The sequence below is a fragment of the Panulirus ornatus genome, chromosome 65, assembly GCF_036320965.1.
Source record: "Panulirus ornatus isolate Po-2019 chromosome 65, ASM3632096v1, whole genome shotgun sequence".
In the NCBI taxonomy this organism is placed as follows: Eukaryota; Metazoa; Arthropoda; class Malacostraca; order Decapoda; family Palinuridae; genus Panulirus; species Panulirus ornatus.
Genome location: NC_092288.1, coordinates 10104589 through 10117452, shown reverse-complemented (window position 1 = coordinate 10117452; position 12864 = coordinate 10104589). Strand labels below are relative to the sequence as shown.

General features: G+C 39.6%; 2 protein-coding genes across 6 annotated transcripts in view; one reads left to right on the top strand and one right to left on the bottom strand.

Moving 5' to 3' along the window:
* Window positions 1–12864, bottom strand: part of LOC139746475 (charged multivesicular body protein 7-like) — a 194226-nt gene that overhangs the window by 33704 nt on the left and 147658 nt on the right. The gene's annotated exons all lie outside the window — the stretch shown is intronic.
* Window positions 1–12864, top strand: part of Papss (PAPS synthetase) — a 58401-nt gene that overhangs the window by 7556 nt on the left and 37981 nt on the right. The window contains exon 1 of one of the 5 annotated variants that reach the window (XM_071657737.1): window positions 617–769. The exons of 2 other annotated variants lie outside the window; for them this stretch is intronic. In XM_071657737.1, coding sequence (XP_071513838.1) covers window positions 713–769 — 57 coding nt within the window. In that variant the 5' untranslated portion in view covers window positions 617–712. Of the gene's footprint in view, window positions 1–616; window positions 770–12034; window positions 12188–12864 lie in introns of those variants that run through there. 2 more of the 5 variants (XM_071657740.1, XM_071657739.1) reach the window with 2 other exon arrangements.

Below are 12864 nucleotides of genomic sequence, written 5' to 3'. Positions count from 1 at the left end.
TCTAAACTAGAGAGTGCTCACGGTGCAATGTTTGCTTCTCCAGCGATACGGAGCCCTGCTTGGTGTTCATGGATTCCTTCCTCCTTCGCCCTGCCCTTAACATAATCCGTTTATGTATCTGATAAACTGTTGCTGAGAGTAACATGTAGTACGTTAGAAATTAGATGGAAAAATTATAGTTATGGAAATAGTCCAGTCTGTCTATTAAGTCCATTAATTTTTACATGGGATGCATAAAATGCACATAGTTATGCAGTCTTCGATGGAACTTAGTTGATAAACTCTAAAGCAAGAAGATGAGTGTCTTAAGGAAAAGGGCACTTTTACATCATGGAGCGACTGGAACCTTCTCTCAACTTCTCCCCCTTATCTGTACGTTGTACCTTGGGAAGGCTCGGTAGATGCAAGTCAGCATTGCAAGTCAGTAAAGCTTACAATAATTATGGTAAAAACCTTTATACTGTTTCGTAAAATATAAGTAAACAGCCTCGCTCTCTGATACTGTGAAACATAAGATCGCATATATTTATATTTTTTTTTTACTCACTGCTATCAACGTAATTTTAACGCTCGCTGGAGCTTATAGTACAGTAAGTTATAAAGCGAGGGTTGGAGGCGCTGAGGCTTTCAGTCTCTCGGAGTAGTCAGTGAGAGTTACAACGCGGCAGCGTACATACCTCTTGGTGGGACACGCTCGCAGGTTTCTTTTGTCATGATGATGCGGGACGTGCAGTTTGGCCTGAACAGCCGGAAAAATGCAATTGCCGAGGTGATGTAAACCTACTATGCATATTTGTGTACATTCAGGCTATATAGGAATCTCTTTGCAAAAGGGAGTGGATATTCCTCTCGTTTTATGGGGCATTAAAAGGACGAATAGTGTCAGCAACTTACCCTTAAGTAATCCAAAACTAAACGATTAATGATGAAAATCCCTATGGCGTTCTGCGGACCCACATAACTTCAACACTAGATAAAGATCATGGACTGCCTTCGGTTTGCATGGCAAACTTCCAATTTTAGTGAAATACGGAATTGATTTCGGATAAATTCATCATTTTGCCAAGGAAACAAATAGTAATTGACGGTAAGGAGCATTTACGTGGTCAGCTGTTTTACTAATGGCTATAATCGATTTTTTATTGCATTTTGTCCTCATCTGCTGTTAAATAGTATTTCTGTGAATCGAGTCATTTCGTTCATGGTTAATGCGAGGAAGTCATTACTTGTCCATTTCTTGTAATATCCTCTGATACTACTGGAGTCTTATCATATTACATAGCTATTAAAGTGCTCTCGTTCATCACATTTCTGATGTTGACTGGTATTATCAATCCTCCAGGGTTAGAAATTAAAAGAATCCTGTTCGCTAGTTTTATCCTCACTCACAATCGACTATCGCTTCTTATCCTGCTACACATATCATTTCACCGTGTCTCATAGCAGTTAAAGGTTTTAATGAACCGTTTCTGTATGTTTCTTTAAGAATCAATACAGAGGTCAGTGCTACTATTAGAAAAAAAAAAAAAAAAAAAAGAAAGGCAGTTGCTCCGGAACTTGAGAACCACTCTTGGTCTAGGAGATACAACTATTAAAATATGAAAAAAAAAAAAAACCTACATGCCCACGTACTCTCCCGTGGTGGTCTTCAGTAAGGCCATCAAATATGCTTGAATGTAGATAAGAGTAGTGTCTTGTTGCAAGGGTGTACGAGGGCGAGATAAGGAAGGGTGAGACCAAAGGACACCCCGTCTTTAGGGCCTCAAAGGAATAGTACCAGTTTAACATTGCTGAGAGTTCAGGTTGGGTAATCATCAGAACAGTCATCACTGACTTACAATCAACATTGTACTGACACTAAGAATGACCTTAAGTAGAGCAGATCTAGAGTACTTCGTCCGTTCCTCAGCGCATGCGTGAGAAGTGAACAGATACGTTTGGTGCGTTCACTACGTCATGGCAAACCATGTAACAGCCTACATGCCACAGAAGCACAATGATCAATCCGCAGTTTCATGGAAGGGTTTTCTCTCAGGTGAAATCGTTTGAACAGTTTGCAGTTTAGCAGGACAGATTACTGGGTTAAGAACATCTCTGGTGTATACTGGATACGTGAAATGATTTATTTATGTTACTGGTAAGCATGTCTATTACTTTGTAGTAATTAATTAAAACGTGTATGTTTAAGCTGAACTATATGTATTATATACATTATCACTCATAACACTGCATTTATATGCATCACGTAATAGAAATGAGTACTGTCGGCCAACATTTTCATTGTACTCTTAGTGTATTACACTCAGTCACATGTGTAAAATACAGCAATCAGCATGTACACCTATGTCAACTCCATGCATTCGTGTTATCGCATATAGAGTATAATGATTTAACGTGTTCGTGCTAAGGGTATGAAACATTTCGAAAAAATAAACACATGGAAAAGTTACACAAAAGATCGAAGCGCACTTAAAGATGTTATATCTTTCTGAACAAACCATACGTGTTTAAGGGCTTTTTATTAAAAAAAAAAAAAACACGTGTGTACCCAACTTTGTAGAGCCCTCCCCAACAATGAAGCTACTGGTTAACTGTTAGTATATGATATACGCTTGCATATGATACAAATGCAAGCGTGTTGAAAGCATCGGAAGGTTGACCTTGATTATTGGTGTGGACTTGCATATGTTTGCATGAGCTTACTTTGATGAGCATCGCGGATATAAGGAGGCAATTCTTTGTTTTTCTGATTAATTGCAAATTCCTCAAGCCTTAACAATCTTCTGTTGAGTGAAATGATGTTACCTTATGGTTTTTGAAGTCTAGCTTTCACTTTGTCAGTAAGAAGACATGATTGTAAATGTCTCACGAGAAACTTGGGTAAGAGCGACTTCATAACTTGAATGGCTTTAGCAGTGGCTTCGGACGTACCCCCTAGAATAACATATTGTCTTCAAACATCTCATTTCCAACACATCCCTCCTCCGCACAACCCTATAACATTGTTGGGTACCGCCAAGTGATCGGGCCCTGGGGTTCGACCCCCACTTAATACGTCACTGTCTGCCCCATCCCTTGCCTCCGGGCTCCGTCATGTCGCTGATACATGGAACGCATACAAATGCCGAGGAATACAAAGGAAAATAAACAACAGACTACTGGGCCCTTTCGAGGATGTGGCAGGAGTAGAAAAGCAAAAATGGCTGAAAGAGAAACACTGTGCTTGTAAACCTTCTGTCAGCAAGGAGGAAGAAGTAATATTAGTCGTTGTCTTCAAGCGAAGTATTTGTTTAGGTATTCTTTGAGACATATTAATGGTGCTCCTTTTAACGACTTTAAATGGTTAATAATTCCTTAAGTCAACAGTCCTTATGAATAATGTGCTTCATTCTGTATAAAACATTTGCCATGAGTTTGCATCCATCACTCCGAGTTGAGACAAATTTGGTCTTGATATATCTCAGACTTTTGATTGTAAAAGCAGGCTTTTAATCACGTAGCCTTTTGATAATAAAAGCTTATGTAAGATATATTTGTCAGTCCAGGTATCGTTGGGCACACAAGTAATTTTTTTTTGTGTTTTGGCCTGTCATGAACATACCATTGAAGATGTGGGCCCACCAGCGACTTGAAATGACTGAGACTGTTTCTTAAACTTAGGTTCGACTGCCAAACGTATGGAACATAATTTTGTTCACCTTTATTGCATTTTTTTTTTTCCCCACTGCTTTTCTTTTTGGTGCTCTAGTTCATCAGATTGTTAGTTTTAGATATTTTTTCTTCAATTACCTTTAGCAGCTCGACCTTGTAGCTTAGCTTCACATTATTTTTATAAGATGGTAAAACTCATTTTTCAAGATTGACGGGCCACTTGTGAACCCACATTAGTTTGTTGTAGGTATTCAATTTATAATCCAATTTTATCACGTAGCTTGATTTCCTTCTCGATAACATGCATGATATGTATACAGAACCAATGTCTCGAGAGGTTTGGCCTTGCGCCACACCACTTGTGTTATACCTAACCATTCTAAGGCTTGATCGTCACTCACGTTATTTTTTTTTTCTTTTAGTCAAGGCCAATCAACCAGTTTTCTAACCACTGAAGTACATCCTTATTTATACCAAGTGAGTTTACTTCGAGGAATATTTAACACAGGACTTTCATCCAGTGTTTTCTGAAAGTCTAACAGCATAACATCAGACACTGTGCTATCATCGTACACGTTGATCATACATAAGAAACCGAGCAGATTTGTCTGGTAGTTTTGTTGAAAAAGTCATGATGAGATTCGCGAGTTCTTTTCTCGGATCATCGATGGCTTCCATACCTTTACAGGCCATGTACATTATGTAGTGATTCCCGGGCTGGAAATTATTACCTTTTTTTGAATATCTGTGTTTACATTGGCAAATGTCCTGTCCTCTGGAATGTTCTCTGTAGCAAGTGAGTTACTGAAACCTATCTTTAATTCACAGGCTTCTTGAAGCACTTATACCCTGTGGGATATAACATTTAATTTATCGACAGAAACGGTGAAACCTCTCCTTCAAGATCCTTCTGTTCTATCACGACATGCATATCAAACACAGATCACTGAATATATATATATATATATATATATATATATATATATATATATATATATATATATATATATATATATATATATATTATGGCTGAGACGGCATGGGCATTATACATGGCAGCTAGAGACCGAGTACAAACGAATGTGGCGTTTGTTGTCTTTTCCTTAGAGGTACCTCGCGCACATGCGGGGTGAGGGGGTTGTCATTTCATGTGTAGCGGGGTGGCGACGAGAATGAATAATGGCAGACCGTATGAATTATGTACATATGTATATATGTACATGTCTGTTTGTATATATATATATATATATATATATATATATATATATATATATATATATATATGGGAAAATGAAACACGATAAGTTCCCAAGTGCACTTTCGTGTAATAATCACATCATCAGGGGAGACACAAGAGATAAATATAAGTCCTAGCTTCGTCTCTTCGATGTATATCAACTGACATCTATATCTATCTATTTATCTATATCTATCTATCTATCTATCTATCTATCTATATATATATATATATATATATATATATATATATATATATATATATATATATATATACACACACACACACCCTATCCTGAGCCAGGTACCCATTTTATCGACCAACCCCTAGGGATGGATGAACAGCTGGGTTGCTGTGGACCGACTGCCGCAACCATGATTCGAACCCATGCGCTCGATCCTTGGGAGGCCCGTGAATGCGTCACGGTCAGGAACGCTAACCGTTACATCACGGGAGTCCATAAAGAAACACCAGTAGGGTAGGATGGTGCCTTAACTGGTGTTGGTTGGATTTATCTGTATTTCTAAGTAAAGCTGCACTTAGGGGATAATTTCACCGAGAGTTTAAAAATCATTAGTGCCTGAAAAAAGTAAGTTTAGCAACATCTCTAGCACTGCGCATACTTCAGTAGGCACAGTATATTAATGAACCCAGTCCTCTACCTATGTTTAACAGACTTATATAAGTAGATACAATGCGTTTTCTCATTAACCATGCGCAGAAATCGTTACGAGGCTGTTACTGTTGGTTTTGCTGATCTGTCATTTAAACCATAAAACCCCGCGAACGTCACCGTGAATATTGTCTTGTTGTACGTTGGACTCCTCAATCATTGCTTTGTCATCGGGGAATGCGGATGCCTGGCATTGTGTTCCTACGTCCACTGTCAAGCTGCAACACATCAAGGAATTAACTGGACCCAGATTCAGTTATGAGCTACTAGTGAAGGTATTTTAGTACGGGTGTGAGATACGAAATAAGGGTTGCGGACGTTGGATAGGCTTTTTTTTCCGCAATGTTGGTAGCTTGAGTCTTCTCAGTAAAGACGAAGACTGAGAGTGGACTGTAGTAAACTGTTAACTGCATCTTACAAGATTGCGTCAGCTGCCGGGCAACCGAGTACCAGGTTCGAATTACGGCCGCCTGTTCCTGGATACATGTATATACAAACATTTTTCTGTGGTAGAATACGTGTGCGTCTTTATATAGGTCAAAGTCACAAATTCTCTCTCCAAATGAGTCTTTTGAGAGACTGGTAAATCCTAATTAATACAGAAAGTTTAGAGGAACAGGTGGTGATAAGAAAGCAACAGTTGTGAACATTGTCGCTACTTAGGGGAATTTATTCCGCGAGTAACGATTTACTCACAGTAACTAGTTCTACCCATTTTTCACAATTCTTCCTGGTTATACAAATAGAAATGTTGTTTATGTACGTTTTTCTTTAACTTATGCATTAGAAGTATGAAATACATGTGTAAGATTATTACATTGCACATTCGCTTGACGCCTTGGCTGCACAAGTTCTCAAGATGTATTTCCATCTGATTGCTGATTGTTCGCAGACCTAATCATGATGAATTTATTTCTCAATACAAGATATGAAATGCTTGTAAATCAGAACTGGTAAGCGATTTTTCCAGGCTTGGGAAGCGGTACTAATTTCAGTTAGTTTCCTTAAGTTGAACTGTAAGGAAGGTTAAGTTTGTCATTTCACCTAAGCTCTAGATTAGATCCTGCTTTAAGCCTTTAGGCTCATTAGATAGATTAGATTTAAGATAGGCCTACGGGTATAGGTTTATTTATATTCTGTAGGATTATGAATTAATTCCTTAGGATCGGTTTCCAGGCTGTCAAGTTAGGTTCTTTGGGAAGGGATTGCAAGTTAGGACAATACATTAATTTTTATGTTGTTCGTTATCCTTTAGGTTCATAGGATAAATTAGATTTAAAGTAGGGCCTAGGGCGGTAGGTCATTTAATTTTTTTTTTTTTTACAGAAATATGTATTATTTCTTTAGGTTCTTAGGGAAGGGCTGTAAACTAAAATCCAAGTTAGAATCATACTTTAAATTTAGGTTAGGTTGTTTCTTCTTAAGGTACATAGTTTGTGTAAGGCTCAGTTACGCCTTAGGTCAAGTTAGGTTTCTAGGTTATCATAGATAAGAATTTTGGGTTACGTTTAGCTCAGAGATAAGATTTTTTGCTTACGTTAGGTCCAAAGTTATGTCAGTAGGTTTTTAGATCTTGAGGATCCGGCTTTGGTGAAGTCTAACTTTAGGCCCTTAAGTAAGGTTTGAATTTAGAATGAATCCTTAGAACTTAACGTCTCAAGTTAGATCATAAGTTAGATCATTCGGTTAGTTAGGTTCCTGGTCTAAGGTCTAAGTTTAGAGGCTCAGGGTTCGACCCTCGGTAATGTGGAACCTTAAAGATCAGGACTTTTAATCAAGGACCCATCGTAGAACTACGCCTAAATTAACTTCATCGCACGTCGCCAGCTATCGCGTGATATGCATCATGATTAGATATTAGGTCACGAAACAGCAGGCGACCGCTTGTAAGGCTGGTGATCATGCGAACATGTGCAGCGAAACAGACGGTCAGTGCTGAAAGTATGATTACACAGTACATTTTTCGTGATAGTTTTACTTGAGTTGACTTGAGAAAGAAAGAGAACAGGAGGCCTGATTGGCCCACGACTGGGTTGTCTGGTAAAGAAAAAAAAAGTTTAACTTGACAAGAATATACAATTCCGCTCAGTAATTTTTTTTAAGCTGTCACCAACTCCCCGCTGCAGCACATCAGCCTTCTACTGTCCCTGTTACTGCTGTCGTTTATAGTTGATTTCTGGCGTTTTTCTCGAAGAGTATACCTGAATTTATAAAATATTTGTCTAAACTACTTTTGAAACTATTTATAGTCATCATTCACCACGTCTGACGGTTATTTTATTCCAGTGCTCAACACACCTACGTCTTTTTGCTTCGAGTTTTATTCCATTTGTCCTGGTAACCGTATTTTGTTGTATTTCGAAAAGATCTTCGTGATGTACTTTATCAAACTTGTTCAGAATTTTGAATATTTGGATTAAGTCGCCGCGAACTCTACTTCGCAAGAGTTGATTAAGTTTGTGTTACTGGTGAGAACAAGATCAGTGATTTTTTTTACCTCTAGTTTTTTCTTTTAATTAACTTCTAAAAAAGCGTCTTCAATCAGTTTTGTCTCGTTCCCTCTCGGCCACCTGTTAACATGTTCCCATTTATGTTTGGACTGATGAGGTGTCCTAATATTATAACTTCTTTACTGTTTACTATAGTTTTGATTTCACTGTATAGCATCTTAGGGTCGTCTTGTTTTTGCTTAGGAGGTCTGTGAATAACGCCGAAACGTTAGTTACCTTTCAACTTTTCGATAATGTCAGTATATAGAGAGAGTCGTAAGCGTGTGTGTGTGTGTGTGTGTGTGTGTGTGTGTGTGTGTGTGTACTTTGCCTATCTTAGTAGCATTCATGAATAACATTTCTATAAGTATAACCCGTGAAGCATCGGGCTGAAGGTAATTCATATCACAAATTACCTAACTTGAACACCTGTGGCGTCACCTGCAGCGACATCAGCTCCAGGTAGAAGTGAAGCACAAACCTCCAAGTACTGGTTAGGTCTTTGGTCAGCGCAATAAAAAAAAAAAAAAAAATACGGAGAAACTGCTGCTGGGTAGGGTGCATAGCGGAATATTTTGAACTTTAAAGAATTTTGTATAATAACCATTTGATCAAACGAGTTATTTGACTAAAAATCGTGTGTCGCCTTTTTTTTTTTTTTTTTCCCTTACAGACATACGACCGAACGTCCAAAATATACTTGATATCATCAGACTGTTAATTTCGCATGACAGAGAAGTTTTAGAAATCGGCGTACTTACAGCTGTACGTTACCTGATATTACAGTAATCTTCATCACAACTTGTCCCATCGGTGTTTATCTCTCGTATTACGACGATCAACGTAAAAACCTAGTGATACTACTCGCCAGGAATATGGCGGATGCTCGTCATCACAACGAAAACCTAGTCAAAATGGTAGAGCATTTATTTTCAACATTTGAAGGAGGAATGGAGCTTTTGAAAGACATAAAGAAATATATATATTTCAAACAAAGCACTATTCATTTACTGATTTTTTTTATATACAAAAAATTCATTCCTGTAAAATCTTTGTACACTAAATAATCCTCGCATTTTTCAGGAAGATCCTATTGGTGGCCTACAGAGGCACAGACGTGTGTATAACTGTTTGGTCACGTCTGCTCTCTCATGGCTATGCACGCGGTGACCGTGTTGACATAACCCACATCCTATTGATAAGTCGCACTCTTGAGTCTCGTCTTCCACGCAGTTTCATCATCATTTAGAAAGCGCAAGACTGTTTGTTAGGATGGCACAGATGGAGTAGGGCTTTGTTTCGGAAGCAGGAATGACTCGGAATATACTTTATAATGGAAGGGGATCCAGCGCCTTGACCAGGTAAACTTTAGCTTCAGTGTTGTAATTCCATGACCCCCATTTGGCAAGGCTCCGGCAGCTGCAGTCAAGTACCAAATGTTGCACGGTGTGTGAGAGAATAGGCTTCGTTGGCAAAATTTTACGTCTGGTATGTTCGGTATCAACAGGAAGGGCCAACTCCCATGAGTACCTGTAGCCTAGCTCGAGTCGGGCGACATAAAGGTGTTTGCTGATGTATATATATGGTTCATCCAACATGGAGATATGACGGTAGATGGATCTCCTTCGGGTGATTTTGCTCGGTCTTCAAGTCTTTCCGAGTGACTGGTTTAAGCTTTTAATCTACTCGCAGGTAGACCCGGGGATAGTCAGCTTCATCCTAGAAGACAAATGTTTTTACGAATTCATGAGCCATATCGTTCACCCTGAGTACAAACTGTGGAGGAATCTAGAGAACAGCTGGACTCTGGACTCCATCATGGGTAATTTAGTTCTGCCTGTGTCGCGCTTCAGACACTAGGACGTGACAGTCATACTGAAGGGAATTTAATGCAGTTAGTGAGACAAAAGAATCGCTTACTCTCAGACTATCCATCCTGTGGCGATTGAAAAAAATTAAGGGTGATAAGGATAGTAAATACTTCATTTTGGAGTGTGGATGCCAAGTTACTGACCCCTCACTTTAGTAAAAAAGTCGTGGGTACGTGTTGCTCGATGTTGGGACGCATCTGTATGTATTGATTTTGTGAGATATTATGGTCAAGTGGTGATTTTGTCGGTGTGAAAACACGGATGTCAATATTAACTCGGCGTCAACTCGGGCTGTGATCTCATCAGGTGTTGTCGAGTGAGGGTAAGGTGCGAACAACTGATGTCATATTGCCTTTGGGGCAAGATAGCGCGATTGCTCTCTCACGAGGAAGAGTGCGTTAATAAACGTACGTTTTAAGCCCGGTAGCAGTTGTAGTAACCCATCTGAATGGATGTTTCCTATCTGAGAAGTGGTGTGGATGGTTTGCCGAACTTTCCTGTCGTAACCTCATTCAGGCAAAGTCCACTAACGTCACACACACACACACACACACACACACACACACATATATATATATATATATATATATATATATATATATATATATATATATATATATATATATATATATATAATGTGTGTGTGTCTCACTAATGTAGCTAAAATACCAGTCGTTTATTACTGTATTCATAAAGTGTTATTTAGTTAACTATATTCAATATAGCAAAAACGGAAGGTAGCAGTACGACTGTGAGCGTGGAAATCAAAGGTTTTAAAGTTTTGGCATTTGTTATTTTGCAGATTAGTCGGCACCAGTGTCTATCTGCTATATTTTTTTTTTTTTTTGCATAATGGAGATTTGTTGTGGTACAAGTTCCAAATAAAAAAAAACGGCCCGAAGAAGAGCTCAAGCCTGGCGCCATCTTGAGTTCTAGCTGAAGCGGTTGGTCGAAGCAAACACGGCTAAACCCCAAACGGGAGAACGTTCTCTCCCTTCCCGCAGGTGTGGCGCAAGGCAAAATTTTACAATATCGGCAAAATTACATCTGATCCACCGCTGCAACGAGTCAGCAAAAATAACATCTGTGTAAAGGTGTCTATCCATTTTTGCCCAGGTTTTTACGCCGTCCTTGGTCATTACGATAAATTTTTAGTTACGCCCTGTACATCCGACGCTCAGGAAGTTGACGAACAACAATCCCTCTGGCTTAAATCAGGAAGCAGAGGGACGTAAAAGGTCGGGGCACCAGACTCCCTTTATGTCATTGGTAGGGGGACCAAGTCATAGCCAGTGGTGACCAACCTCTGTTTATTTCAGATGTCTCGCAGTTGATGATTCATCGTCCAGTCACACACACACACACACATACACACAGACACGGATTAGTAAGATCTTTCACTGGAGTATGATTGACGCTGTACTTGATGTATTAAAGTATGGATCAGCTTGCCATATGTAGCGGCATATGATGACTCTAGCTAGTTTTTAGTAGCGTTTTTAGTAGCGGTATATGGCGACTGGTAGGTTAACCGTCTCCCAAACAGTGACTCTTAGAAGCTCACGCTTTTTGTTGTTGTCGACGCGCCACACTCTCCCAGACTGTATCTGAACACCATGGTTGTAACCCATAAATCGCCGTGATGATGAATCGTCACTGTTTCTTTTTGTCAGTTTTATGGGGAAAGAATAAAGATCGTACCACACCGTATTTCTGGCTGACATAGACCAGGGTTAGTTATTGTACCTTGTTATATAGTAGCATGGTGTTGTTTATCATGTGATAACCAATGCCTGTGTGACTGTCATCTGCAGTTGCTGCACCGTATGTGGTTAAAATCTGTGGTTACCAATACTCAAGTGGTTATCTGTGGATGTCATTCCTTGTGTGATTATCAGTTGCCATTGCTCGTGTGGTTGTTATCTTTGACTATCACTCCTTATGTGGTTATCATCTATGTTTGTCACTCCTTGTGATATCTAGTCGAACTTGTCCATTTCCTACTTTTCTTTCCTGTTTTCGAGGTCGCTAACCTGACCCACATCCCAACTTGCCTAAGTCCCCCGATCAGTAGGATGAGTGGTGTTCCTTGGTGGAGGGGGCCACGTCACAGGGTTGGTTGCTGGTGTGCTAGGAATCCTGTCCGCACTGGTCTCGACCAGCGGGGTTGAGAGCGGGAGCATATGTTGGTGGCCGACACACTCAGTTGAACCCCAGTCGTGAAAGGAGGAGGATGCCACACAACGCTCCATTGTATATTTTTGAGGTAATGTCCCTCGTGTCATGTTCCATTATCCTACCCCGTCAGGGACGCTCAACAAGTCCGTTAAGTTTAGGATGAGCTCTTGTGAGAAACGCTGGCAGAGGTAAATACACGAATAACATTTTGGTGAAAGTTTTAGAAGTTGACGTTAGTTAAAACAAACGTTGCCTTGTTGGCAGGGGATTTCCAGGAGAATCTTACTGTATAATGTAAATTGCTTGAGAAATCGATTTTGTGTTGTCTGCGGTAACCTGTGAATATCAAGCCATTCTCATCTTGATATGCCGCTTTGATTCAGCGGTGACATCCTGCATCTGACAAGTTTTACTTATCCTGCAGGTTATGTAAGGGGCTAGACATACGGGCTTAATCCCCCCCCCTTTTTTTTTTGTTTAAGGGGAGTTGGAAAAATGCAAACGGTTACCCTGTGAGTATATACTTAGAAGAAAGCAGTACGTGTATTTATTCAAGGTACGTTAAAAATTTACTGTTGTGCATCTCTTCAGTTATTATTTACACGATTTTGTGACTAAGATATTAGTTGTAGTGGGGAGAATATGAGTTAACCCCCCCCCCACACACACACACACATGCACACATTTTCCGCCCATTATGCCACTCCCGCGATCAGACAACCAGGTGATCGTCACAAAGTACAATCACGGAAACCGCGTCTGCAT